Source organism: Candoia aspera, chromosome 17, assembly GCF_035149785.1.
Source record: "Candoia aspera isolate rCanAsp1 chromosome 17, rCanAsp1.hap2, whole genome shotgun sequence".
Taxonomy (NCBI): Eukaryota; Metazoa; Chordata; class Lepidosauria; order Squamata; family Boidae; genus Candoia; species Candoia aspera.
The window spans coordinates 5,774,981-5,802,140 of record NC_086169.1 but is presented as its reverse complement, the minus strand read 5'-3'; the positions used below and the strand labels follow the sequence as shown (position 1 = coordinate 5,802,140).

Below are 27,160 nucleotides of genomic sequence, written 5' to 3'. Positions count from 1 at the left end.
TTTATTTTGGCTCCTTGCAATGAGTTGCCTCCCAAAAGGCGAGTCAGAACAATCACTGTGCAGTTTGGGAGCAATTACCCATTAACCAGAGGCACTTTCCTTAAATGAATAATTATTTCCCTGGCGGAGCAGCCCGGCTTCTTTTGCTGGACAGCTCCAAGGTCAGAAGCTTAGACGAAAAGAAAAGAAAAAAGGGGTTTTCCTCCCCTTATTAAGGGATGAAGTTCTTCTGGCCAACTCTAGGACAGAAGGTCCTTTCCACATTGAAGGAAATAAGGACATATCTCGGAAGCAAGGAAATATCTCTGAAACTTTTTGTCTTTTCTGTACCTCCCTAACCCTGGAGCTTCAACAGGGCGAAGAACCAATCTTGATTTTTTCCGGAATGGGTTTTCCAGTGTTAGATGTTCCCTTCTTAGGTTGTAGCTCTCATTCTGATCTTAGAGAGATCACTTTAGGGGGGAAAAAGTCCTATGGTCCTTGGGATGCAGCAACTATGCTCATCCTGGTGATGGTTCAACATATATTTGTCTATTACCTGGAGAGAGAGGGGAAGCATCAAGTCTGCAATGACCTTCAATTTTTATTCATTTTTTAAAATCCCACCTTTATTATTTTTATAAATAACTCAAGGCAGGGAACATACCTAATACTCCTTCCTCCTCCTATTTTCCCCACAACAACCCTGTGAGGTGGGTTGGGCTGAGAGGGAATCACTGGCCCAAGGTCACCCAGCCAGCTTTTGTGCCTAAGGCGGGACTAGAACTCTCCTACTACGCCTGATTGGCTCTTGGGCTGAGAGAGAGGGACTGGCCCAAGGTCACCCAGCTGGCTCTCATGCCTAAGGCACTCAAAGTCTCCTGGTTTCTAGCCTGGGGCCTTCACCACTAGACCAAATTACTCCTGCATGTAGGTTCTGAGGTCACACACACCTTACCCCAACTTCTCTCCTACCAGCAGGGCAATCAAATATAATTTCAAACAGGATTTGTGCCTGAAAACCCAGCACTAGAAGGCCTTCCTGCAGCACCGTGCCAGAATTGATTAAGCCAAAGCATACAAGTGGGCCCCTTTAAAACAATCTTTTATTGGCGATGCAGAAAACACCCTTGCTGAAGCCAGAGCTCAAAGGCAGAACTTGGTTTGTTGCATAGCTAAAGCTCAGTGGTCACAGCACTGGAGATGGCTTCATTGGGGGAAGGGAAGGAGATGCAACCTGGAAGTCCATCTCCAGCCATCTGCTGAACAGCTCATGCATAGTAGAGACCTTTTTAATTAGCACTTCCCCATTTGGACTGTCCTTCGGTGATAAAGGCCCAACCCCCAAATTAACAAGGGGCACAGGGAACAGTGAAGAATGCCCCATCCTTCTGACAGCCCCAGAAAGGAGTTGAGATGTTCCAGAAAACGGCAAGCTTGGGTAAGTGACGTTTCTTCTTGAAGCATGTCCAGAAACACGGCAACCCCGTATGGACCCCAGAAGAGATAGAAAGCCCAGCTGATATTGAAATGGGGATGCCAGCTCTTTCCACACCCTTTGAGAGACACCATGGCCAAAACCATTGTGAGTGGGAGAAGGACAAAAATAACCAAGCAGAAGATAACGTGGACCAGAGACCAGGCGTGAAGCTCAGGGAGACCATCTGGGACGCAGAACCCGTCGGTGCTACTCACCAGAGCAGCTGGGGTTGCACAGAGGAATCCCACCATCCAGAGCAGGGTGGGCAAAAGTGACCTGGGGAGACCCCAGGGACTTTGGCAGGCACTGCCAGCCGCCAGCAGCCCCTGAGCAAAGAGGCACCCAAACTTCAGTCCATGGGCCACCTGGCAGAGTCGGTCTTCAAATGCCCATCTCCTGCTGATTCCCAGGGCGAAAAAGGGCAAAGTGCAAGCAAAGATAAACCCCGCTGTTACAAGCAGAAAGAGCTCCACTTTGCCCAGATGGCACTGATCCCAAAACCGAGGGCACTTGGCCAAGGCGAGGCCAAGGATCACGTTGCCTAAGATCCCAAGGGTGCTGGCTATTCCCAGGAAAATGGGAATGCTGCCCATAAAGGTGGAGCAAAAGGTGTACTGGCACGGTTCGGCAGAGTCTAGGAACCAGTCGTCTTCCTCTGATTCATAATGGGTGAAGTTCATCAGCTGCCAGAGATCTGGGTTGGCTGAGAAATCCAAGATGGTGCTGTTGCTTTGATCCTGCAGATTGGAGAGAGAAGATGGAGAAATGAGGGGCATAAGAGAAAAGATGGGAAATATGGGAAAGAAAATAGGAAGGAGAGAGAATGTGAAAGCCAGGGTGTGGTATGACACTGAAGATGCTGGACTACAAGAAGGAAGACCCAAGTTCTAGTCTCCTTCAACCATGAAAGCTCCTTGGAGACTTTGTAGTCACACCCATGACAGAAAATCATGCCAATGACACAAATGGCATCAGGTACCTCAATTCTCATTCAGTGGATTTTGGGCTTCCACAGACACCACTCCCTGCCTATCTAGCTATATACTATGAAAACTCTCCTGTCTGTTTGATACTTTGTAACCTTTAACTGTGCAAAACGGTGCATCATAGGCCAACAATTTTTGAACCAAGGAACCTCAAATAGACTAACATACAGAATGCATCCAAAATCTGGGACCCATGACTCCCATGGAATTGAAATTTGGCAGATTTTATACAACGTTTTTGACATAAAAATTACCATAAAACATTTTATGACGTAATACAAAATGTCATAAAACATTTCCTGTGGTCAACTCCTGATGTTTGACTGGGCTGTATAGTTCAATAGGAATGCGTGGGCTACTTGCAAGGCAGATGCGTCTCTGAATACCTCCCTGAATTTTTAAGAACTTTTCCAATGAAGGCAGGACATTAGAAGCTCTGCCATGGTTGAAGGCATTGAGGAATCTGGTAAGGAAATATCGCTGAAACGATGACCCAACGAGTCACGGGTTGTCTAGTTAGTCTATAAAATTGAGGTTGTATTGTAACTGGAACCCTTGAATGCAGACATGTTAAAGGAGAAGTCACTGGGATAACACCCCCAAAGTTGGTTACATGGGAATTTGGGTTGTGGAAGATGTCATGGTGGAAGGGAGCCCTCCTTTCTCTGGGGAAACAGTTGAATGACTTTGAAAGAAGACAAAATTGGGGTGGGGAGAGAGAACATACCTTGAGCAAGATTAGCCTACATCTAGTGAGGTTATAATTGTCCCCATTTTTTTTCTGCCTCTAAAAAATTAGAGTTTTGAGAATGTTCTCCTTGGGCAAAACTCCATGGCAAACTGTGAGGGTATAAAGTGAAGGGGTGATACTGCAAGGGAATGTCATATCCAAAGGCCTGATTCCATCTTTTGACCAACTCATTTCAGGAGCTTGGATGTGACCTTTCCCCAGATAACGTCTTCCACTTATTGGAAATTAAGCATGAACTGAAACTATGCTGTGCAACTTGCTGAAGCTAAAGGAAGTCATCCTCAAGCTGGTGTCCTTCAAGTTTGCCGGTCCTACAATCTGTTATTCAGCATGGCCACAGGGAGCTGAAGGATGATGGGCCTTGAAGTCCTACATTTCTGGGTGATGTGAAACAGCAGATAAGCACATCTGGTCACTCCTGAGGTGGGATCCCATAGATAGACAGTACATTAAAACTGATGGGAGAAATGTGGCTCAAAATACATTGGGCCAATTCTCCTTGGACTGATGTCGCACTCTCAATCCAGAAAGATTACCAAGTATGTTTGTAAGTCTATAAGCCTCTATAAAAGGCCACAAGATGCTGTGCTGTTCTAACCCAGAAGCGTCCCTGTTTTTTGAGACTCAAGATTTCTCCACAAGCAGAGGAAATTTATATCCCAAGGGCTGTGAAAAGAAGTCATAAGCACTCCTGGGAAGATTTATGAGCTGTTTCTAGGAAGTTATATATATATATTTTGCTTGTCATATTCACTTAGAATAATTGCATTTGGAAGAGTAAAGCCACTCAGCTACATTTACTTGCAAGGTAGGGCCACAGATTTCTCTGCTCCCAGATTTAACGCTTCTTTGCTGTATTCCACAATCCAGTGCACGCACACATTATACCCACACAACACTCCGTAACACAAAGTGACTTTTTTTCCTTCCTTATTAAATAAAGCATGGTGCCTTTAGATTTTTGTCGGTTTGTTTGTTTTACTAGAAGCAGCTTTTCGTTGGCCTTACACTGAAAATGAACAGCGGCACAATCACAACTTTGCCACCATCGACTATCGGTCTGTGCTTTCTCCATGTGGCTTTGGAAAATGCTGCATGGATGCAGGATGGCAAGAAGGAAGACGTTGGCAGACAGAACCGTGTGCCCCGCAGCCTGCTGTGCCCCTCTTAATTTATTTGCTGTCTTGGAAAGTGGCAGAAGGCGCTGCCTTGTTGTCAACGTTAAATAAAGATTCAACGGTGAGTCTAATTGGGTTTTAGATACAGAAGCGGCTTTTTGCCTTGGGCGTTGGAAATGTAGACCCGGTGCCCTTGGTCCCTTGTCTTTAAACAAGGGGATTCGCCGAGGAGGAGGAGAAGGTGCCCTTTGGTGTTAGGCAGTCAATGATCTAACAGTGTGAATGCCAAAGACGATTACAGGAGGATGCCAAATTTTGCGGAGCATGAAACGAGAACTGGGGTGGCCTCTGGTGGCCCGTCGGTGATACATCTCTGGTTTTGGTTTTTTTTTTAAATCGTATGGCATAGCAGTTTGGTGTTCATGCTGCTTTTGCTTGCTGGGAAATCCTTGTGAGGTGCGGCAGCCAGACGTGTAGACTATTTAGCCGTGACAAGTCATGTTGCCCGGGGTGACCCATGAGGAGGCTGGTCTACTTGCACCGAGTCGGGCTGAGAGAGTGCCAAAGGCGGCTTTCATGCCTAAGGCGGGACTAGAACTCACAGCCTCCTGGTTTCTAGCCCAGCACCTTAGCCACTAGACAAAACTGGCTCTCACATCTCTGGGTTAAATTAGGATACTGGCTCGGATCAGCCGTGAACCTCACTGGGGGACGTAGAGCTCGGCTTAGCCTACCTTACAAGGGTGTTGGGGGATGAAGTTGGAGGAGGATCATGTCTGCACCTCTTGAAGACAAGGGGGAAAAGGGGGAGAGCTGTGAAGATAGGAAGGGCGACTTGTGTTGAAGACGTCGGCCCTGTTTGTCCAAAATGTGCTGTGGGAAAAGGTGTGGGGCCGAGGGGAGGGGGTTGCATATCCCCAGGTAGGAAAGGTGTCGGAGGCTTTGTTCTCAAGATCTGAAAGAACGGAGGCTCTATTTGGCTCGGAGAGAAGGGAAAAAAAGTTACTGAAGGGCACACTTGCTTGGCATATGAATTCATTTCCCTCCCAGACATTTCCTTTGATAACTTTATGCCTCCCTTGCTAGGCCACTTGGAATTAATGGAAATTTATCTCTCACCTTAGCCTTTCCTTAAACACATTTATTATCTGGGAGTTATGTTGATGGCTTGCCAAACAGCATGGGGAGAAAAGCAACTTTGGGAGGCTGAGGGAGAGAGAGAGGGACCTGCCCCAAAGGGGAACTTGAGAATGAAATGTTGGAAGGAGGAGGAGGAGGAGGAAGAGAATCTGCCTCACCTCTAGGAAAGGAGGAGGAGGAAGAGGAGGAGGGGAGGAGGAAGAGGAGGGAAGGAGAAGGAGAATCTGTCTCACCTCTAGGAAAGGAGGAGGAGGAGAGGAGAGGAGGAGGAGGAGATGGAAGAGAAGGAGGAGAGGGAGAAGATGGAAGAGAGGGAGAAGGAGAAAACTTTTTAGTGTGATGGTGCAAATAGACAGATGGGGCTCCAGCTGGCCTCCTGCACAACAGTCCTGAGGCCACAGATTTGCTGAAGGACAAGCCCACCGAAGGCTGCAGGCTGTGCAGAGCCCTCAGGAGGGCTGCGTTCCTGCAGGGATGAAGAACAGGGACATTGTGTCAGCTAATGAGGACTTCAGCAGGGATCACCCCCAACCCCATAGGGTAAGAACCCCTAAGGCTATGTGCAAAAGTGGCTGGGTGACTAATTGGGACATGCTTGTGTTAATTCAGAATCTTTGGAATAAATGGAAGGAAGTAGAAGAAGGGAAGGGAAGGGAAGGGAAGGGAAGGATCGAAAGAGGAAAGAAATGTGTTGGTCCTGATGAAATCAGTGTTTTCCCCCAGTGCCTACCATGCAAAATGAATTGTTGCTGAATTTGAAGTGACTTCATTAAGCTGAATATCCAAACTATAATTGCAAACATCTTTAACATGCCTTCACTGCATTAGATCAAATTTATGCCTAGTCAAGGATTCTGGTTCCAGCAGGCGATTTGATGGTCTCAAAGCTCACAAACAGGGTGTGTGTGTGTGTGTGTGTTTGTGAAGCGAGACGGAGAGAGATATTTTCCTGCAATTTGTCCCCTGCGTTATGCTACAGGAAGACACACTGCCACTGAGCATGGAGGTTCTACTTAAATATGGGTTACTCTCGGCAGTGAGAAGAATGAAGAGGATAAGGTGGGATCAAAACAATTTTCAGAGAAAACAGAGAAAGCAGAGAAGGGAATTGATCAACCCTGTGCCAAAATCTGGGGTGCAGTCTGTCAAAGTTTTATTTCCCTGAAAAAAAAAAGAGTTTTCATTTTAATACATTTTCTCAGGATGCTTGAGAATTTCCTTCGGATTCCTCCTGGCAGTTTGAAGCCTCCTTTATGGCTGGTGTGATGGCTGCTCGCATTTCCCAGTCTGAAAAATCAGGATTCCCCGATATCTTCTGTTGGGAATGATGGGGGAGCCAGGGAGGCTGCAGCTGGTGTGAAAAGAGGTGTGCAAAAAAAAGAGAACATTTTCACACTCCTTCTGGGATCACTAAGTGCAACAACTTGACTGGGAGGAATTGGACCCAAATCCTCTTCTCCTTTAAAAGAAAAATCTTTTTCAGCCAATTGAACGAGAATACTAAAGCTGTATTTTTGGCCCTATCCCTCATTAAACCAGTCTTGCTAAATAAACTAAATAAACTACTCCCAACAGATTACAGCAGGTCCCTGGTTCAAGAACGAGTTCCGTTCCTGTCCTTAAGTTGAATTTGTATGTAAGTCGGGACAAGTTATTTCACATCAGTGAGTCAAATGCTTGTCTTAGTATATAGTATATATTTTGCCTTTCTATAGGAAAGGAAACACTTAGGAAACACTTCCAAATACTCAATTTTTTAATATAATATTTTTTACGGCAATCCATTCTTAACTAGGAGTCATCTGTAAACCAGGACGTTCTTAAACCGGGGACTTGCTATATTCCCCTCTCAAACAGGACTGAAAAACAAAATTACTATCCTTGAAAATCCATCTTCTGTGCCATCTCCAGTCCTTTCTCCTCCCTCCAAGCCTTGTGGCCATGAGTTCCATAAGTGAATTCTGCATGTAATAGATGCAATATTTTATAGAGGAAAGGCCTTGGCTAACTGCATCAGAAAAATCTCACCGGCTCCTCCAGAAAAGAAGGGATTCATTTCTGTTTTGACTGCAGTAAATTAAAAAAAAATCTAAACAATGGCCTGGCACAGCTGCCCAGCAATACCGGGCCCCCCTGTTTTGCAGTGGAAACCCCGTTATCCAATTAACCTGGGAGAGGTGCCAATGCTGGCAGATGGAAACTGGCCCAGGTTTTCTGCTGCACATGGTTGAAATTAATGTGGTGGCTGAACTACGTTGCTCCAAAAATATTTCCCGTATTTATTTCACAAGTGGGTGTGCTATTGTTCCCGATATTCATTATGTTCTTGGTTGCACAGGAAATATAAGGCTAGGAAAAATGGCTCTGAAAGAGCATTGAGAAGGGAAATAAATGAGCATAAATGTTGCTCAGAGGGGTAGCCAGCTGTTCTGGGAAATTGCCCCAATGAGGGAGAAAAAGTTTAAGGCGAAGAAGGTGTGACTTCTTCTTTTTTTCCCCACCAGCCTGCAAGTTCATGTAGTTAAAATTTCCCGTTTCCCCCGCTGCCCATCATTTCTCACTCAAGGAAAGAAAAAAGAATTTCTGCAAAGTTCTCCCAGCTGGAAGGGTGAGGGGTGGGTGCCTGGTCCTTTTTTGCACAACCTACTTTTTCACACCCATTCTAACTTCCCTCACTCCTAATCATCAGCAAGGGAAGACCTCCATCCTCCAAGTCAGTTTGAAAAACCACCCCGGGGAGAAATTTGACAGAAATTCTCAAGCTTCCTGAGCATCAGGTGGAAAAACGGATGCCAAATCCCTCTTTTGGGGAGATGGGCGGTAATTAAATTTGAATAATAAATAAATAAATAAATAATAAAATAAATAAATTTGTGCAAGGCGGAAATAGGAGAAATGGGAAGGAGGGACTTCTAAATCCAGACGTTCCTTCAGCAAACTGTTCCATCCTGGTTTAACCCATCCAGCTTTCTTAATTTTAACTGTTTAGGGTTGAAACAGATCACCCCTAAATCCAGAAGGGGTGAAGATGACTGTCAAATGAGCAGCAGATGATTGGAACAGTGGCAAGGGGGTCCACTGGCTAATTCGCCTATTATGGCTCCGTAGCATCTGTTCTTAGCAGAGGCTAAGCAAATAACTCTGATTTGACTGTCCCCCTCTGCTTTGGGATTATAACTCAAGCAGTGCCCAGGCCTCATAAAGGTGCAAAAGAATAAGATTTGAAGTGACCGAGGCCCCTTCTGTTCCCCCACAAATTTGGGGGCACATCTGTGAGTCAGTACAAATTTCTCCACTCAGAGGGAAGTGGGTTGAGCTGAATGTCCGGGTCGAAGATGATCAGTTTCCCGAAAGACCGAAAACCAGGTTTTCCTTTTAAATTAAGGCTGACGTTTTCACCTGCAAGCTGAGGCATCGGTGGAAAAAGGGCACTTGTGTGTGTGCGAGAGAGAGCCCTTTCCGGAGCACAACCTTGCTCAAAGAGTGTGAGGAGTGAATTTTTATGTTTAATTATTCTTCCCTGTGACCCCCGTATTGTTCCTGCGAGGAGGGAGGGGAAACCATTTTTCATCCCCTTCCTTTAGGTTACGATAAGATCACGGGCTTGAATTAGAAAAAGACATTGCAGGAAACCCACTCAATTCATCCGCCATCCTGTTCCACAAAGCCAAGATCTCCTAAAAGCTGAACATCCCTTCCTCCTTTCTTTTTCTCCTCCGCCCCCTTCCTCCTCCTCCCCACTATTTTTATTCCTTTGAAAACATATTTCTACCCCATCTTTTAATTTAAAAAGATCTCAAGCTGCTCTCCCAAGGAGGAACATCATTAAAATACAATAAAATTGCTAAATTGCAAACCCAATAAAAACAGTAAAATATAGAACACGGCATAAAAGAATAAACAGCTTTACAATAAAATTTCAGAAGCGGCACAGAAAATCATTAAGACAAGTCTTTCTGGGCCAGGCCGGCACTCCGACTTAGCTCAGCATCTTGCTTTCCCTCCAGTCCTGGACCCCAAACCGTCAGCTTCTCTTTACAGTTTGTTCTCCTAGTAAACGGCACACAGATATATACAGGTAGTCCTCGCTTAATGACCATTTGTCTAGCGATGGCTTGGACTCACGAAGGTGCTTAAACCTGACTTGCAGCTGGTCTTTGCACTTACGACGGTCGCAGCATCCCTGCAGTCATGTGATCGCAATTTGGGCACTTGGCAACCAGTTAGCATTTACAACCATCACAGTGCCCAGCAGCCATTTTCGACCTTCCCAGCCAGCTTCTGGCAAGCAAAAACAATAGGGAACTGCATGATTCGCTTAATGGCCACCACAAGAATTGTCGCAAAATTGGGTCAGATTTGCTTAATGACGGCTTTGCTTAGTGACTGAAACGCTGGTCCCAATTGAGGTCGTTAAGCGAGGACTACCTGTACTACTTCTGAACATGGAGGTTCTACCAAGATAGCAAATCTAAAACTTATTGCTCAACCCATGCATTCCATGTATTTCCACCTGGCAAATGGTTGCATTACTACTGGCATTTGCTTTTTGACTGTGACCAGTGGGTAACCTGGCCTTTGCAGTGCATTTCTGCACACCAGTCCACGTGTGCTGACAACCCCCTCCCAACGCTTTTGCAAAATCCAAACCATTCCTTGTGCAGCACCAGGCCTTTAGCCAAGCGAAAATAAAAATTGCTCCTCTGCTGTGCCCTGCGCGTGTTCCCCTCACAAATTCATCTGCGCAAATTAAGGGACTGTTTATGAGCGCAAAGGCATTTTGCTTTGTTTAATAACATCATTTTGTCTATTGATATTTCAGGCATTTATGGATTGATTGCCTAGCCTCCCTGCAACGGTTTTCTTGTTACTGTATATCAATACTGTTATTTCTGGGAGATTTGGGGGAAAACATTTCTTTTTCTCTCTGCTCACAACATATAAAATTTCCATTCAAATACCAATTTAGAAGGTCTGCATCCTCCAGTCTACCACAATTGGGATCATATAGAGCTGTCTTGTATCAAATGGAATAATTCTTTCACTTTTTGCCATCTGCACAGGAAGGTCACAGGCTTCCAGGGAAAGGATTTTGCCTTCTTGTCATGATTATCCTGTAGGCTGATTCTGGCTCCAGAAAGGTTAATGTCAGATTTGAAAGAAGAGATCCAAACATAAATTCATTTACTGGTTGATCTGAGGTTAGCAGTGGAATTTACTTTTGAAAAGGTTCCGAATACATTTTTCTTTTTTTCTCTCGGCAAAAAATATCCACATTATGGGGGGGGGCATGTCTCTGCTCCTCTGAAACATTTCCTGGATGCCCATGTAACCTCACAGTAGCCTGAGACTGCACGGTCATTCCTGGAAGTTTTGCAAACTTTACAGCCCCCCTCAACTCTGTGAAGAGAACCCAAACTATATTGTGCCCTTCCAGAAATGAATTGTTTGGAACACTTTATTTTCCCCAGGGAAGAACAAACATACACCCAGCTTATTAAAAAAAAAACAGTCCTCCAGCTTTTATTTGAGTTGGCATTTCTGTATTTGTAGATCCCCATCCTGCTTTTCCTTCAGGAGTTTAAAGCGGCATACATCGATGTCCTTCCTCCCATTTTTACCCACAACAACCCTATGTCTGTTTCCATGGCTGAGACAGGAGTTGAACCCAGATCTCATGGCTTCTAGTCCAACTTTGCACCACTACAATGGCTTTCTAAGGTATTTGGCCTTCATCCCTATCTATCCCTATCCCTGACTCTATACTCAATGTATAGAACACTCCTTCCACAAAGTTTCTTTATAACAGCATTGTAAGGTAGAATGGACTGAGAGAGAGTAGGTCCCCCAAGGAGTCTCTGTGGCAAAGGGGGGACTCGAACCAAGGTCTTCTAACTCCAAGTCCAGCACCTTCACCTCTAGACCATCCTGGCTCTTGGGCTGAGACGGAAGGACTGTCCCAATGTCCCCCAGGGAGCCTCCATGGCTAAGGGGGGACTGGAAGTATCTCTCCACTCCTAGTCCAGCATCTTCACCATTGCATTACATTAGTTCCCCCCTTTTCCTCCCCCCGCCACCTAAAGGAGAAGGCCTTTGATCTCAAAACCCTTGGAAAGACTCACAGTCTGAATGCAGTTACCCATGATGTCTACTCCAAGCGTGGTGGCTTCTACTGAAGTCCGTTATCTTGCAGATCCAACAGCCTTCGGAGGCTGGCAATGGTCTTGTAAGATAAGATGGGGTGGGAAGGAGGGGAAAGGAGATAAGTAAGGTGGGCGTGCTGTTGGGCTTCCAGAGACAGGATACACCAAGTGGGTTGAATCTTTCAAGTGGAAAACGGAAGGCGCTGGACATACAGACGTTTGGCAGGGCCTTGAGGAAGTATCTCCAGAACGTTCAGAAGAAACCCCCCTCGTCTGACTTTCTTCCTGTTTTGATAGCCATCTCCAAAGTGGGCCAAAGGCAACAGAGATTAAAGAAGGTTTTCCCCAAGAGGAGAGCCAGGTCAGGTAGAGCAAAACCAGCCACAAGCCTTGCGTGGTGTCTTGAAGACCAGCCTACTTCTTTATGAGGCATTGTAACAACTCACGGTCTTTTTCATAGAAATATGGTAGACAGAAGGAGCATCATGTAGACCCACCAGTGCAGTTGAAGACCCCCAAGGAGGATGGGGGTGAAGGGTGGAGAGATACTTATCTACAGACAGTGACCATTAGCAAAGATTTTGTTAAAATTTCATGTGCAGCCACTGAGATCTTGGGTGGGGCTCTCACACGAGGCTAGTATATTCTTGCCTGTCATATTCTCACCATATCCTTGGGGTGTTTTTAAACAATCCTTGGGGAGTTTATTTGTGTGGGCGGGGGGAAGCTTTGGGATCCAGCTCCCTTGAGCATATTATTACCAACCCCTATATTGGTGCAATTTCTCTTTCTCACCAGCAACATGAACTGAAATAGGCTCACTATAAGCCATAAATATTTATGGCTACACCCTCTCCAAGCATATGGATGGGGAAGGAACTGTAAAAGAGGGAAATGAAATCCAGGAGGTCCAGAAAATGATAATGACTTATAAAGAGTGACCCTTCATAAAACAGTCGCTGATGGTGGTGTGCTTTTTTTTCCCTTTTCCTTTTTTAGTTGAGCTGATTAGAAAGGAGTTTTATCACCGCACAGGGAACAGCCCATAGGAATGTTTTGATTTTCCTCTCTAAGAGAAGAGACAGGGCTCTGGAAATCTCTTCTGGTTTAGCCCCCCAATTTGGCCACGGGTGGTGGTGGTGGCTGGAGGTGGGAAGAGAAATGAATTGTCTGGAGTCAAATCCCATCCCCATTCTCTGCCGTGGTACATGGAGAGTTATTTACTCCACCTCTTGAGATCGTTTGAATTAATCCCTCCCTTTGGTTGCAATGGGAAAAGTACAGTTTCCAAATAAATAAATGAATGAATGAATGACCCAACAGGAAAAAGGCGGAGAAGTATTACTCTGTCAGTACGATAAAAAAGGCTTATGGATCTCGGAGCCCTGTCAGAGAATATGATAAAAATTATCATACAGATAAGAATAAAACCAATAAAACCTCATCATGGTAATATAACCAAGGAAGGTGGAAAATATAATAAACAGTCAGATCAAATTGATCTGCTCCCTAATGCTGACATGTTTCTACCCAAAAGCTCTCTAACAGATTTAGGGCAATCAATCATTCCCGCCAGAGATGCTGACAGTTTCTAGGTGCTGGTTGGATTTTGGAGAGTCGCCAGCGGTTGTAGAGGAACGCCAACAGCCACATGGGACCTATGCAGAACCTCCCTGGGCAGTGGCTGTCTACCTCAGAATCCCAAATCCCACAAATAAATGGGGAGAGGCAAGGCGGTGGCAGGGCTAAAATGAATTTTTCTCACTGTACTAACTATCAGCCAGTGGAACAGACCGCCACATGATGTGAGTGAAGGGCTGGCAGCTAGAGATCATCTGTAGGATGTGCTGTAGTTGTTGGAAGTCCTGGCAAATCCAGCATGCCTCATTAGCATGTGAATTAGCATGTAAATTGAGTTGTCCCACAATGCAACTCTGAGGAAGCTGTTTGTTGCCCCTCCCACTTCCTCTTTCTCTCTTTCCCCTTCTTCCACCCAGGGAGAAGCAAGCATGCTGCTCTGCTCTCCATTCATCGGGCCACGTGCTCGGGCCTTGATGAAGGATTCTGCCCCTTTCTTTCACACAGCCCTTGGCAGCAAAATAGGGCTGAGGGTTTAGGGCAAAACTAAGTATTTAGAAAGAAAAGAAGAACAAAGGAACTTCATCTTTTCCACCAAGATGGATGTAACAGAAGCAACAATAAAGTCAGTAAAACTCTTCTTTACTTATCTTAACCTAATCTGTCTAAGCGTGTGTTTCTTTATGCTTGGGAGGGCTGAGTGTGTAAGATCAATCACCTGTGTTTCTCTGACATGTTCACTGAAGCTATTTTAAGATAATATTCTTTTTCTGTGCCAGCTTCTCAGCTGTGTTATAAGCTCTGCTCCATTTCAGTGCTTCTAGCAGGCCCCTAAAACTGGCTTCACTAGTGAACCCTGCACTGAGCAGAGGGCTGGACTAGATGCCCTCTGGGATATATTCCAGCTGTATGATTCTGTGAATGTTTTGGTTCGAATCCATATTGTTGTTGTTATCGCTTTATTTATAGCCCAAGACCAGAAAAAGGAAACACAGCAATCAATATCACAAAATAAAAAACGAAGGAAAAAAAATTAAAAAGCAAACTTGTAAACAAAAAGGAAAAACGATAAGGCCACGTTCCAACCCAGTGCTTTCTGAGAACAATCGCAGCTGAGAAAAATTTGGCTACTTCCATGGAGCAGCCATGCGATATTTACGGTCTGAAAACCTTGAAAAGGGAGTTTGATTTTACACAAGCTCACCGTGTCTCTCATCGGCCCTTTGAAAATCTCACTGGGTTTACTCATCAATTCTGATATGATTTTGGGGGAAGTACAGGTAAAAACAGGAATTAATGGCTTTTTAGGCCTGCTTGGGCCTGTATTTGCGGAGGGCGAATTTACAACTAGGTATCTGCAAGAGGGGTTTAGATTGGCCATGGATGATGAGAACTGTAGTCCAAAGATAGTCCAACAGTAGTCCAACACGTCTGGAAGGGTCAAGTTGGGGAGGAGTGGAGCATGGGATAAGCAACTTGATCCTCAGGGCCTTGAGCTAAAGCCATCCCCTCCGTTTCTTGGTCCTGTTGGCCAAGGATGATGGAGGTGGTGGTAGTCCAAGAGCCATGGACACCATCAGCTTCCGTGTGCCTGCAAGGCCATCTTCTGCAGAGGAATTGGGCTGCTGAGTTTCAGGAAGCAAAAACTGCCCTCTCTCCCTGGCCATTCAGTGGATTTTAATACTGCACAGGTTTTTTCCCTTTAGGGAACAAAAAATGGACATCAAACTGAGAAACCTGTAAGTAAGCTAGGAAAGCACTTTATAAAAAATATATTTTTTTAATCTGTTCAATCATGTCCAATTCTCAGAGACTGCCTGGACAAGTCCCTGCAGTTTCCTTGGCAAGGTTTTTTGGAAGTGGTTTGCCATTGCCTCCTTCCTGGGGCAGAGAGAGTGTGGCTGGCCCAAGGTCACCCAGCTGGCTTCGTGCCCAAGACAGGACTAGAACTCACGGTCTCCTGGTTTCTAGCCTGGTGCCTTAACCGTGACACCAAACTGGCTCTCTATAAATAATAATGGGAGTAAAGTTCACTGAACACCTTTCTTCTCCTTCTTCTCCTTCTCCTTCTCCTTCCTGTGTTCAGTGAACTCCCAGGACACAGTGCGCAGGATTGCACTCTCAATCTTTAATTTAATTTGTACGGTGCATAATATTAATAATCGTATCGTTGCTTTTATATTAGACACCGACTCTTCCCATCTAAATACAGATGTATCGGACAGCTGCTTGCAACATGCTTGAGCTGTTCGGTGGAGCTTATTGCACTGTCGCGTATTAGTATAAAAGAAGCGGATTATCTGTCTTTTTGGGGAAAAAGCCTCCAACTTAACATGAGCGACATCTCCAAATGGGAGGTCACAGAAACAATTGGCTTTATTGCAAATCCCTCGCAGGTGATGCCTCCAGAGGGCCCCCTTTTTCCGCGGGCAAATTCCTACACCATTTTAGTAATTACCCGGGATCTGAATAATTCAGCAATAATTTTGTACAACAAACGAAGTTTCACATTCTTTAATTACAGCAGCGAAGTGCTTGAAAGAGCATGTGTGTGCGTGCGTGCGCACGTGCGCTAAATTATTCATCACTTATCATCTCCGCGAGCAACTATTAAGACAGATTACTCAAGGGACAACCCAACCTGTTTTGGGGAATGTGTTAAATTATTGATTTTCCACTGATTTATCTCTTCTTAAGAAATCACAACATATCTTAGTCCTTCTCCTTCCCCAAAAGGAAAATCTTGGTTCCCCTTTAATGATGTCTTCCAAGCAAATATAAATAACCTCTTTTGCTTGAAAGCTGAAATCTAGCATTCAGAGGAAATTGGCCCAGCTTCCCCACCCTTCAAGGATTAAGCGGGGAATGCTTAATGCTTTTGCACTGGTATGTACAGTACATAGATTTCTTTTCTTCCTTCCTCCAGCCATCGGAATGAAACCTTCATAAACCGGTGCAGTCTACCTTTCAAGACAAAATGCCAGGAGCAGACCAGAAGGGGAAAGCTTTTGTTTTTATGCCCCCCACCCCCAATCAGATTTGGGGAAGATTCTGCCCCAATCTTTGAGACTATTCCAATGAAATTAATTATTATTTATCTGATATATATTGTCCAAGCAGCAGGTGTGTCGTTTAGGTCGTTTCCTTTTTTTTTTTAAACGGAGACATGATATTCACAATTCCGCTTAAAAAAATAATAATGAGGTGCCTTAAACCCTTGTGGGTGTTGAAAGGGATGTGCTAAAATGCCCCCGAACACCCCAGAAAACCATTTCTTTCTCTCCCTAAATGATAGGGGAGCGGGCAAGACTAAGGAACCCTTTCTCTGGGCTTATGCAAAATGGACCAAGAGATTATTGGCTCTGTTTCCTGCTTCAATTGCCTGTGGAGCAGTGTTTCTCAGCCTGGGCAACTTTAAGATGTGTGGACTTCAACTCCCAGAATTCTTAGCCAGCTGGGGAATTCTGGGAGTTGAAGTCCACACATCTTAAAGTTGCCCAGGTTGAGAACCACTGCTTTGGAGCAGAAATTCAGCCTGGCCACCTCGAAGCTTGGACTGAGGGCCTCGCTGCCACTAGGTGGCAATGTGGAGCTGTCGATCCCAGCAAGACACTCCCTAGATCGATGCTGCTGAAAAATGGGGGGTGTCTGGATTTGTTTTGCCGTTCTCTGTTAATAAGAAACCAGAGGGAGAAGGAAGGAGAGCCGCTCCCCTCTTGAGTGACATCTTGGGTCTGCCTGTCATTCCAGAGCGCCCCCCCCACCGCCGCCGCCGCCGCCTCTTCTCTGTTTAGAGAGGTTTCGCTGAAATGTGCATTGCAAGTTACTTCTTCCTGTCAAGCAGTCCCCTGTTTTTAGGGTCTGGAAAATTCCTCTCCAATTCCTGTCTGGATTTTGGGGGGCAATTTGGAGGGGGCAACTGTGGGGGGTGAGGCTTCCCCAGAGAAATCTTGCTAGCTGCCCGAGGGAGAAAGCCCTGGGCTTTCCTTGGGCCTGAACAGCAAAGAAGACCGTGGATTGCTGGAAAGAGGGTGGTGCAGTGGAAGAGTGGACTTGGACCACCTCTAAAGAATTGCCGGGCTGCCACACACCCCGCTGGAAGTGCCCTGAAATTCTCATCCCTTGGAAGCAGCCCTGAGGCCACTAACCAAAACAGTGGCAGGGTCTGTTTTCCCCCCTGACCCTCCACAGGAGTGAAAGGAGGAGATCAGAGGAGAACCAAGCTGTAGAGGTGGCAGAGTTAATGTTAAAATTCGTCTCCTTTCTCTACCTGTGCAGAAAGGCTGTAGATGGATCGTCTGTGAGAAGCAAGGCATTGAAGTTCTCCGCCTTCTGATCTCCTTTCAGTGTCCCGTTTAACTGGGGTGCCAATCGTATGGATCATGTGATACCACAGCATGCCCTGCTTAGCAGGAAGGAAGGAAGGGATGGATGGATGGAGGGAGGGAGGGAGGAAGGAGAGAGACAGAAGAGAAGGAAGGAAGGAAGGAGACAGAAGCAGGGGAAGGAAGAAAGGAAGGAAGGAAGAAGGGAAGAGACAGAAGCAGAGGAAGGAAGGAAGGTGAAAAGGAAGGAAGGAAGGAAGGAAGGAAGGAAGGAAGGAAGGAAGGAAGGAAGGAAGGAAGGAAGGAAGGGTCTTGCTGCAAAAAATGAATGGACCAATTACAATCCATGATAACATCGACAGAGACCCAGTGGTGGTCTTCGACCAAGAGAGATGGCAGGCAGGGTGAGGTGGTGGTGGTGGTGGGGGAGAAGCAAACATCAAGATGCTTTTGATGGGGTAGGATGTCAGAGGTACCCTTCCCTTTGCCTTAGAAACGATCAAGCCATTATACAGAACAAGAGGGCTAAGAGAAAATGCTGGCCACAAGCGGTTTGGAAGCTGGAAAAGAAACTTGGCTGACGGAGTGGGAGGTGCCGGGTGAAAGGCCCTCCGTTTTCCTCTCCTGATGCCCCCAAGCCCCAGTCTGAAAAAAGTAGGAGTTCCTTTCTAAGGGCCGAAGGGATGCCAGGGAGGCTGCAGATGTCTGTACTGGTCAGCAACTGCATCCATGAAAGACATCCGCCAACCCCCCTTAGTGCCCCCCACCTCCCAAAGAGAATTCTCTTCTCTTTCAAAGACATTTTGACAGCTGATTTTCCTTCCTCCAGTTGAACTAAGGCAGGTAAAAAGAAATAAAAATGCGTGATATCTTTTCCCCCTGCGTGACTATATTCCTGATTCTGTCTCCCTCCAGCCACTGTCCTTAGAACAGCCATCGATCTCTTCCGTTTGCAGAATGGCTCTCCTCCATTCTGCTTTTGGGGCGAACATGAAGCTTCCTCCCTTTCCGACCCCTCCCTGCCTCAGCTGGGCACGGTTCCACCATTTCCTTCCTGCACCCACCGACATTATCCACCCGTTTTTACGAGCAGGGATAAAAGTTATCGCATCTTTACCGAATGATCTGCCAGTATTTATTCCCGTGTTCAACTCCCATTCTTGTTTTATTATAGGGGATGACAGATGGAGTCCCTGCAGGTCAGGGAAACAGTAAGCGTTTTGAGCATGGTAACTGATGGGTAACTTCACATGGCGTCTAGGAGAAGCAAAGAGCGGTCATCAATCTTCCAGGTAACAGAAAATTTCCGCCGGGGAAGAGACTGTTTACTGGTTTACTTTATTATGATGATTATTTTTAACAAGAGGACAAGGATTTTTGTTTGACTTCCTCGGGAAGCCACCATGGGAGAGATGAAACCTGCCGCCGAGGAGGCCGTTGGCCAGACGCAACCACAGAGTTGAGTGCCTAGAGCGTCCTCCCTTGCCGGCGGGAAGCGGTGAAGAAAATGCTAATAAAGTGAGATGTCTGGGGAGTGTTGGGTTTTTGATCATTTGGGGTGTGGGGTGGGCCAGAGGAAGGCAAGGGGATGTGTTGGTAAGTTGATTAGAAAGAGGAGGTCAAGCTGTTCATCTGTCAGCCATTTTGATCTGCCCATGAAGTCAACTTCTGGTGGGCTCTCTCCCAGAAGACAAACCAGCATTGAACTGTGTTCGAAGCAGGAGTGTGAGCATCAGGCAACAGCTGGGGTAGATTCTGAAAGCTGGCGAAAGGTAGACCTGGGTCTTCTGATGCTGATGGGACTGGACTTTGAAAACATCTGGAGGGGGCAGTTCGGCTTTCTCAGTCCGGCAATCCATTTCTAGCGTGGCTTTGGTCCTAACGTCAAGGGAGCCATATTCCCAACATGGCGAAGAGGTAGGGGAGTGTGACACAGGGACACTGATTAATGCAGCAGTCGATGGCTGGAAAGTGCAGTTTTGCCCCCAAGGAACGGGAAACAGGTCCCGAATTGCTTCCTGTTCAGTGGCTCAAAACGAAGGGCAATTTGTAGGGGTTCACTGCAGTGGCTGTGACTGTGGAAAATCTGGTTGGGGAGTGTGCCTCATTTTGAGGGGGTGGGGAAGCCCCCACAGGCTACTCAGCCCTGCACTTTCAACATGAATGGGGGTAGGGTGGCTGTCATTGGGCTCTTTATCTGTAGCCAAATACAATTGAAGAGGGACTGGGAAGGATGGCAAATCCCACTTGGAGGAGCTAATTAGAAAATTAACCTATCCTATCAGGAGGTCCTAACCTATCAGGGAGGACATATGACTGGGACTCTAGTGCCCTCTGGTGGGACAACCACCCAGAAGCAAGCAAGACAGGAGGATGCAACGTTGGCCAATCAGGGTTGGATCATGGGGACCTGGAAGAAGGAAGATGATCTTTGACACTCGTAAAATCATTCACAAAACATCAATTCAACGCAGGACAGTCCTCCACTGGCCTTGCTCCTGGGGTGTCCTCTGCCGGCCCCCTCGTCCCCTTTCTCCAGCGAGGCGTGCATCGCCGAACCCCCGTGGGCTGGAAGGGGGGCCTCGGGTGGGGGGTCCACTGGTGGTTGGAACATGCAGCAGGCATGCCCCGGCCCTGATTTATAATCCCGGAGTGTTTTTGCAATTCTGTCTTCTCCTGTGAATACTAACAGCCTTGGCGGCAGCTGTTTGTATAAGAGTTAATTAAAAAACCATCGCAGCCCATTTGGAGGCGAGGGCTAATTTGGGGGGATCAAAGAGGTGCACCGGGGGGGCGGTTGTTCCCACAGGGCTCGCAGCTCATTCGGAACCACGTCACATAGTGGAGGAGGACGTGGCCGTGGCTTCTGGCTGGAGCAGGGGAAGAGGAAATTTGGCCAAGGTCCCACGCCAGCTGGTGCCACCCCAGTCTACTGCCTCTGTCGAGCGGGAGAGCCATCCCCGTGGGAAGACATCAGGAAGGGGCTGTGCAGGAGGGCAAATAAGGGTCAAATCAGGTCCCCGGTTCACGTCCCGCGCATCCACTGAGCAAAGTCAAAGGTTCCAGGTCAGTGAAAAGGCAGCATTCTCACAACATATAAGCCTGACTTATTTTTAATCTTGGTTCACTTTTTTTTGCAGTGGGTTGGCTGTGCCTGGAGAGGGGTCAGAAAAGTCAAGATGGCGGGCACAAGGGTGTGATTGATAGTACCTTGTCAGACAGAGAGGCAAGATCTTTTTCTTTGCAAAATGGAGCTTGTAAAAAGATTGACTTTCAATCTCCATGCGTTCAACCATGTTGCATCGAATTAAAAGCACTGCTCTAATTAGGTTTTTTTTTTTGATGGCGCTCTCTCAGTTAGGCACTGGTGGGGGGGGGGCTGTACAACTTCCCTGAAAAGTCTGCATTAGTTTTTGCTCCCCCCACCCCATGTTAGAGCCCAGGAATAATTTGAGACAGATGACACCTCTGTTCCACTTAGCAAACCACACCACTTTGCTTGCAAATGGGAAGGGAGAGATGGAAAGACACGGTGAAAAAGCCAGCTAAAATGGGGTGTCACAAACAGAAAGCTAGGGGGCACACAGAACTAAAGCAATATAGGTAGTCCTTGCTTAATGACCATTCATTTAGCGATGCTTCAGACTTATGACGGTGCTGGAAAAACCAACATGACCACTCCTCAAACTGTTGCAGCATTCCCCATGGTCATGGATCACAATCTGGTTCCTTGGCAACCAATTCACATTTATGACCATCGCAGCATCCTGCAGTCACGTGATCGCCATTTTCAACCCTCCCGTCCAGCTTCCGGCAAGCAAAATCAATGGGGAACCATGTGATTTGCTTAACGACTGCCGCAAAAAAGGTTGTAAAATTGGGCCGGATTCGCTTGACTGCTTCGCTTAGCAACTGAAATTCTGGTCCCAATTGTGGTCGTTAAGTGAGGACTACCTGTAGTTACCTTGTATACTGCAAACCTCACCCACTCTGGGTTCTGTCTCTGCCCACCAGTGAAACTGGCCTGCCCACTGTAGAAGGTGGCACCTCCCACTGTGGAATGTGATGCCCAGCTGATTGCTTCTTTCCTGCCTGTGGGAACCAGACTCCCTCCCATCTGCTCCCCTGCCCCTTTCCCATTGTTGGCGTTTGATTATGGGTACCTTTGAAATTCATACTGAGCAGCCGAGCAAAGCAAAAAAGGGCAGGCAGAGCACGCCAGCCACTAATGCAGCCCAGGGGAGATTGATAGAGGTCCTAAGTTTAATAGAGCACACCAGCTTCTCTTTTGTTGGCTGAGAATAGGTTCTCCAAGGTCCAAGGAGGAAATTACTTTTGCAAAGGAGAAAATGCACACACACCGCGGATACGTACCTGCACACGGACACAGCAAGGCAGGCCTGGCCCCAGGCAGAAACTCAAACACAAAAGTGGGCTGGTCAAGAGCAGAACACAAACCTGGGTGGCATCTGTGGATTCCCACCCCCCACCCCGCCAAAAAAGGAAAGATTTAGAAGGTTTAAGGGATGGAGACTATGGCAGAACAGGAGAACAGAAAGTTGGACATGCTCCCAGATTTTATGCAAAGTCCTGTGGACATCTTGTCACAGATATTACGGAGGCCTTGCAGCATTAGCATTGGTTATTTGAGGTCTCTAGATGGGTGCTTTGTGGGGGACATTAGACTCAAGTGGCTAGACCTCTTGAGGGCTCCTTTTGATATTCTTGAACTTAGGTTCAATATTTCTGTATGATCTCCATTTTCCATCTGGATCTAGGCAGTGGGGCTGGCTAGTAGAGATCTGGACTTAAACTTAAACCCTTGGGATGACTGACCGCTGGGTTTAAATGTAGGCAAGCCCTTGCCAAGGATCCGTGTAGACATGGATGTTGTCAATAGCATGAATTTATGGATTGGCCTTCTTCCAAGTGGCAGCATCGATTCCCTTCCGTTGTTGGTGAACGACTCATCCTTCGCAGGGCCTTGCAGCATTAGCATGTGAAACGTGACTTGGCCTGGGAAGATCAAGGTTTCTAATCCTGCTTTCGGTTGAATTAGAGCTCTTCCCGTTTCTCCTTAGCCTGCTCACTGCCAGAAGTCAACTTTTCTTACTGTTTCCATCTAGCTTTGCCTTCTGAATTGGGTCTCACACGACGTGGTGTGTTCCCATTCGCTGGAGGACTTCAGACAGACTGGGGAGTGATGTGTCAGGGATTCTCTGGTGGGTCCTGCACTGAGCAGGGTAGGGGTGGACTAGATGGCCTCTAATATCCCTTCCAGCTCTGATTCTAAATCTTCAGCACCTGATTCCTGGCTTGAACATTTTTGAAAGTTAAAAGATAGATTTTTTTTAGGGAGGGGGGTGTTCATGCACAGACCAAGCCCAAACTAAACCACCTGTTGGTCTAATGGATTTTGTATATGGCATGAATCAAATCTAGACTTACCAACCCCAACCACTGAGGAAGCTGACCGTGGGCACCAGGAAGAGCCCAAGCGGTCGCCCAACGTGTTCAGGGGGATCCAGCTTTCCAGGCGGCCACAGCAGAATGCCGGATTCAACTCCAGAGCGCTATGATTTCACAGGCTTGATTTCTGTGCCGGGGGATGGAGCGTAACAAAAATGGATTTTTCTAGGCAAGGGAAAGCAAATCCCTGCCTCTGGACATATTTTTCTTCCTTTCTTTAAAAATGCTTTGTGGTCCTAATCCTGACTCAGCCCCTTGCTTTTCCTAATGGTCTGGAGGTGGGCATTTCTTTTACTTCCTGCCATCAGGGTGCTAAATCCGATTTAGCTCTTTTTAATCCTGCACCAAGAACCCACTCCTTTCAGAGTCCTTGTAATTTCAATTGGTTTCCCCCAGTCCTTCTATTCCTCCCTCTGAACTCCATCCAATCTGCCAGGGGGCTGCTGGTAATGAGCTGCTAGGAGTAAACACACCACATGCACACATGTGGGTGCAGAGGCTCACACAGGTGTGAGCCAACTGCAGGGAGGGAGGGAGGGAGGGAAATACCATTTCTTGCCCCCTTACTTCGTAGTGGAACTGTGATGGGTCGACATGCTGTTTCTCCGGCTACATCAGCACATCAGATTTACCTGTTCCTCTTCACACATACAGAGAGATACACACACACACACTGGTCAGGCTTATTTCTTGCACCATTGTGTACCTTGCTGTCACCAGCCTGCTTAATGCTGGTGACGAAGTTCACAGCTAGTATTGACCAGGGTTTCTCAACCTTGGCCACTTTAAGATGTGTGGAGAATTCTGGGAGTTGAAGTCCACACATCTTAAAGTTGCCAAGGTTGACCAACATTGGTATAGACAGACAGGGAGATAAGACAGATAAACAGATGTAGATTATTTGGAAGCCAGAGTAATGCTGCACTTCTACTGGTAATTTCTCAGAAGTGCTCAAAAAGGACCTCAAAAAAGACTTTCCCCCAGAAACTTTTCCAAGGGGTTAAGTGGGGTGGCTGGAAGCCAGAGTGGCTGCCAGGAAGCAGAGAGAGGGTTGACCAGGAAAATGGGACATAGACATAGACTGAGCTGTCAGCCAGTGGAACAGGCTGCCACATGAAGAGGTGAGTGCTCTTTGGCTGGGAGGCAGGGAAGGGGTGGATGGTCTTCAAACAGAGGCTGGATGGTCATCCGTCAGAACACACACACACCCCTTCACCCACAGCTAGCTTGATACAAGGCAACAGCATCACATTCCACCCATGGGGATTTCCATCAAAGTTCTTCTCATCTTGGAAATCTCTCTTCAAATGGCTTAAGGGTTGTCATACAGAAGACTGAGAAGACTTAATTTTCTATTGACCCAGAGGGCAGGACCAGAACCAAGCAGTGAAATCTAAGTTGAAAGAGAACTCTGAACTGTATGAGCTGTCAGCCAGTGGAACAGGCTGCCACAGGAAGAGGTGAGCGCTCTTTGGCTGGGAGGCAGGGAAGGGGTGGATGGTCTTCAAACAGAGGCTGGATGGTCATCCGTCAGAAAGGCTCTGGTGCATCTTGTGTTGAGCAGGAGGTCGGATCAGATGGCCCCTAACGCCCCGTCCAGCTCTGTGATTCTGTGAAAACCACTGCAGAAAGCGAATCCTTGATTCATCAGACGGAGTAGGAGAGTCACCAGATGAGAATCTGATGGATTCATCAGATGGAGTTCATCAGATGTTCTGCTCAGCACCATGTTGGATCACACCCAGAAAACAATGACCAGATTTTTGTGCTACAAGAATAACGTTTTGACTTTGATGGAAGCCTGGCTCGCAATCCTTTGCGAATCTCATCCATGGATGTTGCCAATGGCTGTTTGGCTTTGAGGCAAGCCCAACTGGGTTTATTCTTGGGTAAACACGTTGGCAAGCTTTGGGAATCTAGGTCTCTTAGTTGGTCATGTGACCCTAATTTTGGTGGGCTCACATGCATTGACTGACAAGAGGAGAGAAAAGATACTATTTGTCCATGCAATCCTGGAGGCCGCACCTACTTTGGACTTTGGACTTCAGCTCTTCCTGGTACAGGTAGTCCTTGTTTAGAGACTGACTGTAGTTAGGACGGTGATGAAAAAGTAACTTTATGACCAATCCTTGCATTTACGACCTTCACAGGTCTGTAAAGCAAAGGAAAGCTGAAGTCAGATCGTAAGCCAGTTGTAGGTTCACTTAGTGACCGCTTCACTTAACCAAATTGCCTGTCCCAACTGTGGTCACTAAACGAGGACTACCTGTACCCGCTCAGTTCCCATTCTGAGATGCATGAAGTTGCATTCGTTGAAGGCCTTTTACAAATTCTTGCTAGTCCAGGAGTTCTTAACCTGGGCTCCATGAACTTGGATGGGAAAACAACATCAACTTTATTGTCAACTAACCTTTAATTGAAATTTAGCTTTTCATTCAATAACGTTGTAGGCAATGGAGTAATCTATGGCCTCTGGGCTACAAAGTACTTGTTCACTTCAATAAATCTCACTATCTAAAATTATTATAGCCTTAGAAAAGGCTATTGTCTTGTTATTGATTTAACAGATTAATAAGGGAGCACAAATATTACCTTATTACCTATTTAACTTTTTAAAAATATTTTGAGAACTGTATTTGAGCAGAATTGGTTTTCTCTGTAATACAATCTGTGGCTATGTATAGTCTCAGGGGGGTTCGTGGCAGAAAAAGCTCTCAGCATAGATCCTTCCCCCACCCCCAAGGAACATTGGAAGAAAATTACGGAAAGGGGCCAGGACTCTGTCCATTAGCAGGATAACTCCCATATACGTATCACACACAGTCAGAAGACAAGAGAATAGAAATACAGTGGAAACACATATGCACCCTTCTCAAGCCCATGTGCATGCAGACAACACGTATGCAAGCATCTTGTTTACACCCTGGGGATAAAGGGTCCACTCACACCCAGACATACACAAACACAACACATTGCTTCTTCATTGCAGAAGCAGAGACTGGAGTCCCTTCTAGGAAAGACGTTGCATTCTAGAACCCAGCAAGCTCTCTCTCCCTTGTTCAAAATCTGGTTTTGCTGAGCCAGCTTTGGGGTGGCAGAATTCGTTCTCCTGCTAAACCCAGGTTAACAAACACAACACTGCCTTGGGTTCCTGTAACAGATGATATCCAAAACATATTCTGGCTTAGGGAGGTTTGTTCACCTAGCTTGCCAAGATAAGAGCCTTGTTCTGGGAACATCTGAAGCCACCAACCATCACACTCTGTTTTAGCTCAGTTCTGTGTTTTGCAAATGCCATCATGGTTTCCACCAGGCATCTGCAGCTAACCACGATGGAAAAATTATGAGACGGACTTGGCGACATCACAGGCAAACCCATCCTTGCGCATTGACACCCTGGCGTTGAGGGCAAGGATGTCCGTCATGGGATTTGCATCGCGATGTCACGGCCAGTGGTTTCTCACTTACCTCCTCTCCTTCCACATACACCCACGGCTTCCATTTTGAGTATGTTTGTGCGAAAGCAAGTGTGGAGGCTAAGCTCATTAGTCTAAAATTAAACCCATGGAAGACTGCCATGTGCAACGAGGATGTACAATTTTGCAGGGATAACTGTCATGATGAAAAGGTTTACTTCAACGGGATGCCCATTTGTAGTGCCAGAAGACCCATCGGTTGGTGGAGGACAGGAACGGTTGACCACAAGGATCTGAACCCACATTCAGGCTGGGATATCTCCAATTAATGCTGGAAAGTCTCCTTTCTCCGGCCACCACCTGGGGCAGGGCAATGTTGCCAAGGCCGACTTTATGGCATCAAGGATGTGACTCGGCATGTGATGTTTTCTCTCCTGGCCACCAAGGGGTCTTCTTGTGGGTTTCCACGATAGCTAATTTGGGCTTCTCCTGAAGTTGGGATTTTTGGAGAACGTTTCGCCACTGTTCTCCAGGACTCAACCCATCCTTCCTCTCCGTGTGGGGTTTTGTCCTGGCCATGAACTGCCCCCGGGTCCATGTCCCGAGGGATAGTCCACTCACCGTGTGCTCAGCCCTCCCAACGCTCCTGTGGGGTTTCTGAACAACATCCAACCCAAAGGGCCCCTCTGGGTAGGAAAGCAGAAAGACGCCAGCAAGATAACACATATTATCCAGATATATTTATAGGTTTATCTTCTGAGATTAGCACAGGATA

At 46.6% G+C, this 27,160-nt stretch overlaps 2 protein-coding genes across 2 annotated transcripts in view; both read right to left on the bottom strand.

Moving 5' to 3' along the window:
* TAGLN2 (transgelin 2) overlaps positions 1-27,160 on the bottom strand; it is a 288,943-nt gene that overhangs the window by 107,942 nt on the left and 153,841 nt on the right. The window lies entirely within an intron of this gene.
* Positions 1,234-11,683, bottom strand: ACKR1 (atypical chemokine receptor 1 (Duffy blood group)). Its single transcript, XM_063317072.1, has 2 exons — positions 11,577-11,683; positions 1,234-2,196 (listed from the first exon to the last, which is right to left on the bottom strand). Exons 1-2 carry the CDS (start codon positions 11,595-11,597, stop codon positions 1,276-1,278), a joined length of 942 nt encoding a protein of 313 aa, XP_063173142.1. The 5' UTR covers positions 11,598-11,683; the 3' UTR covers positions 1,234-1,275.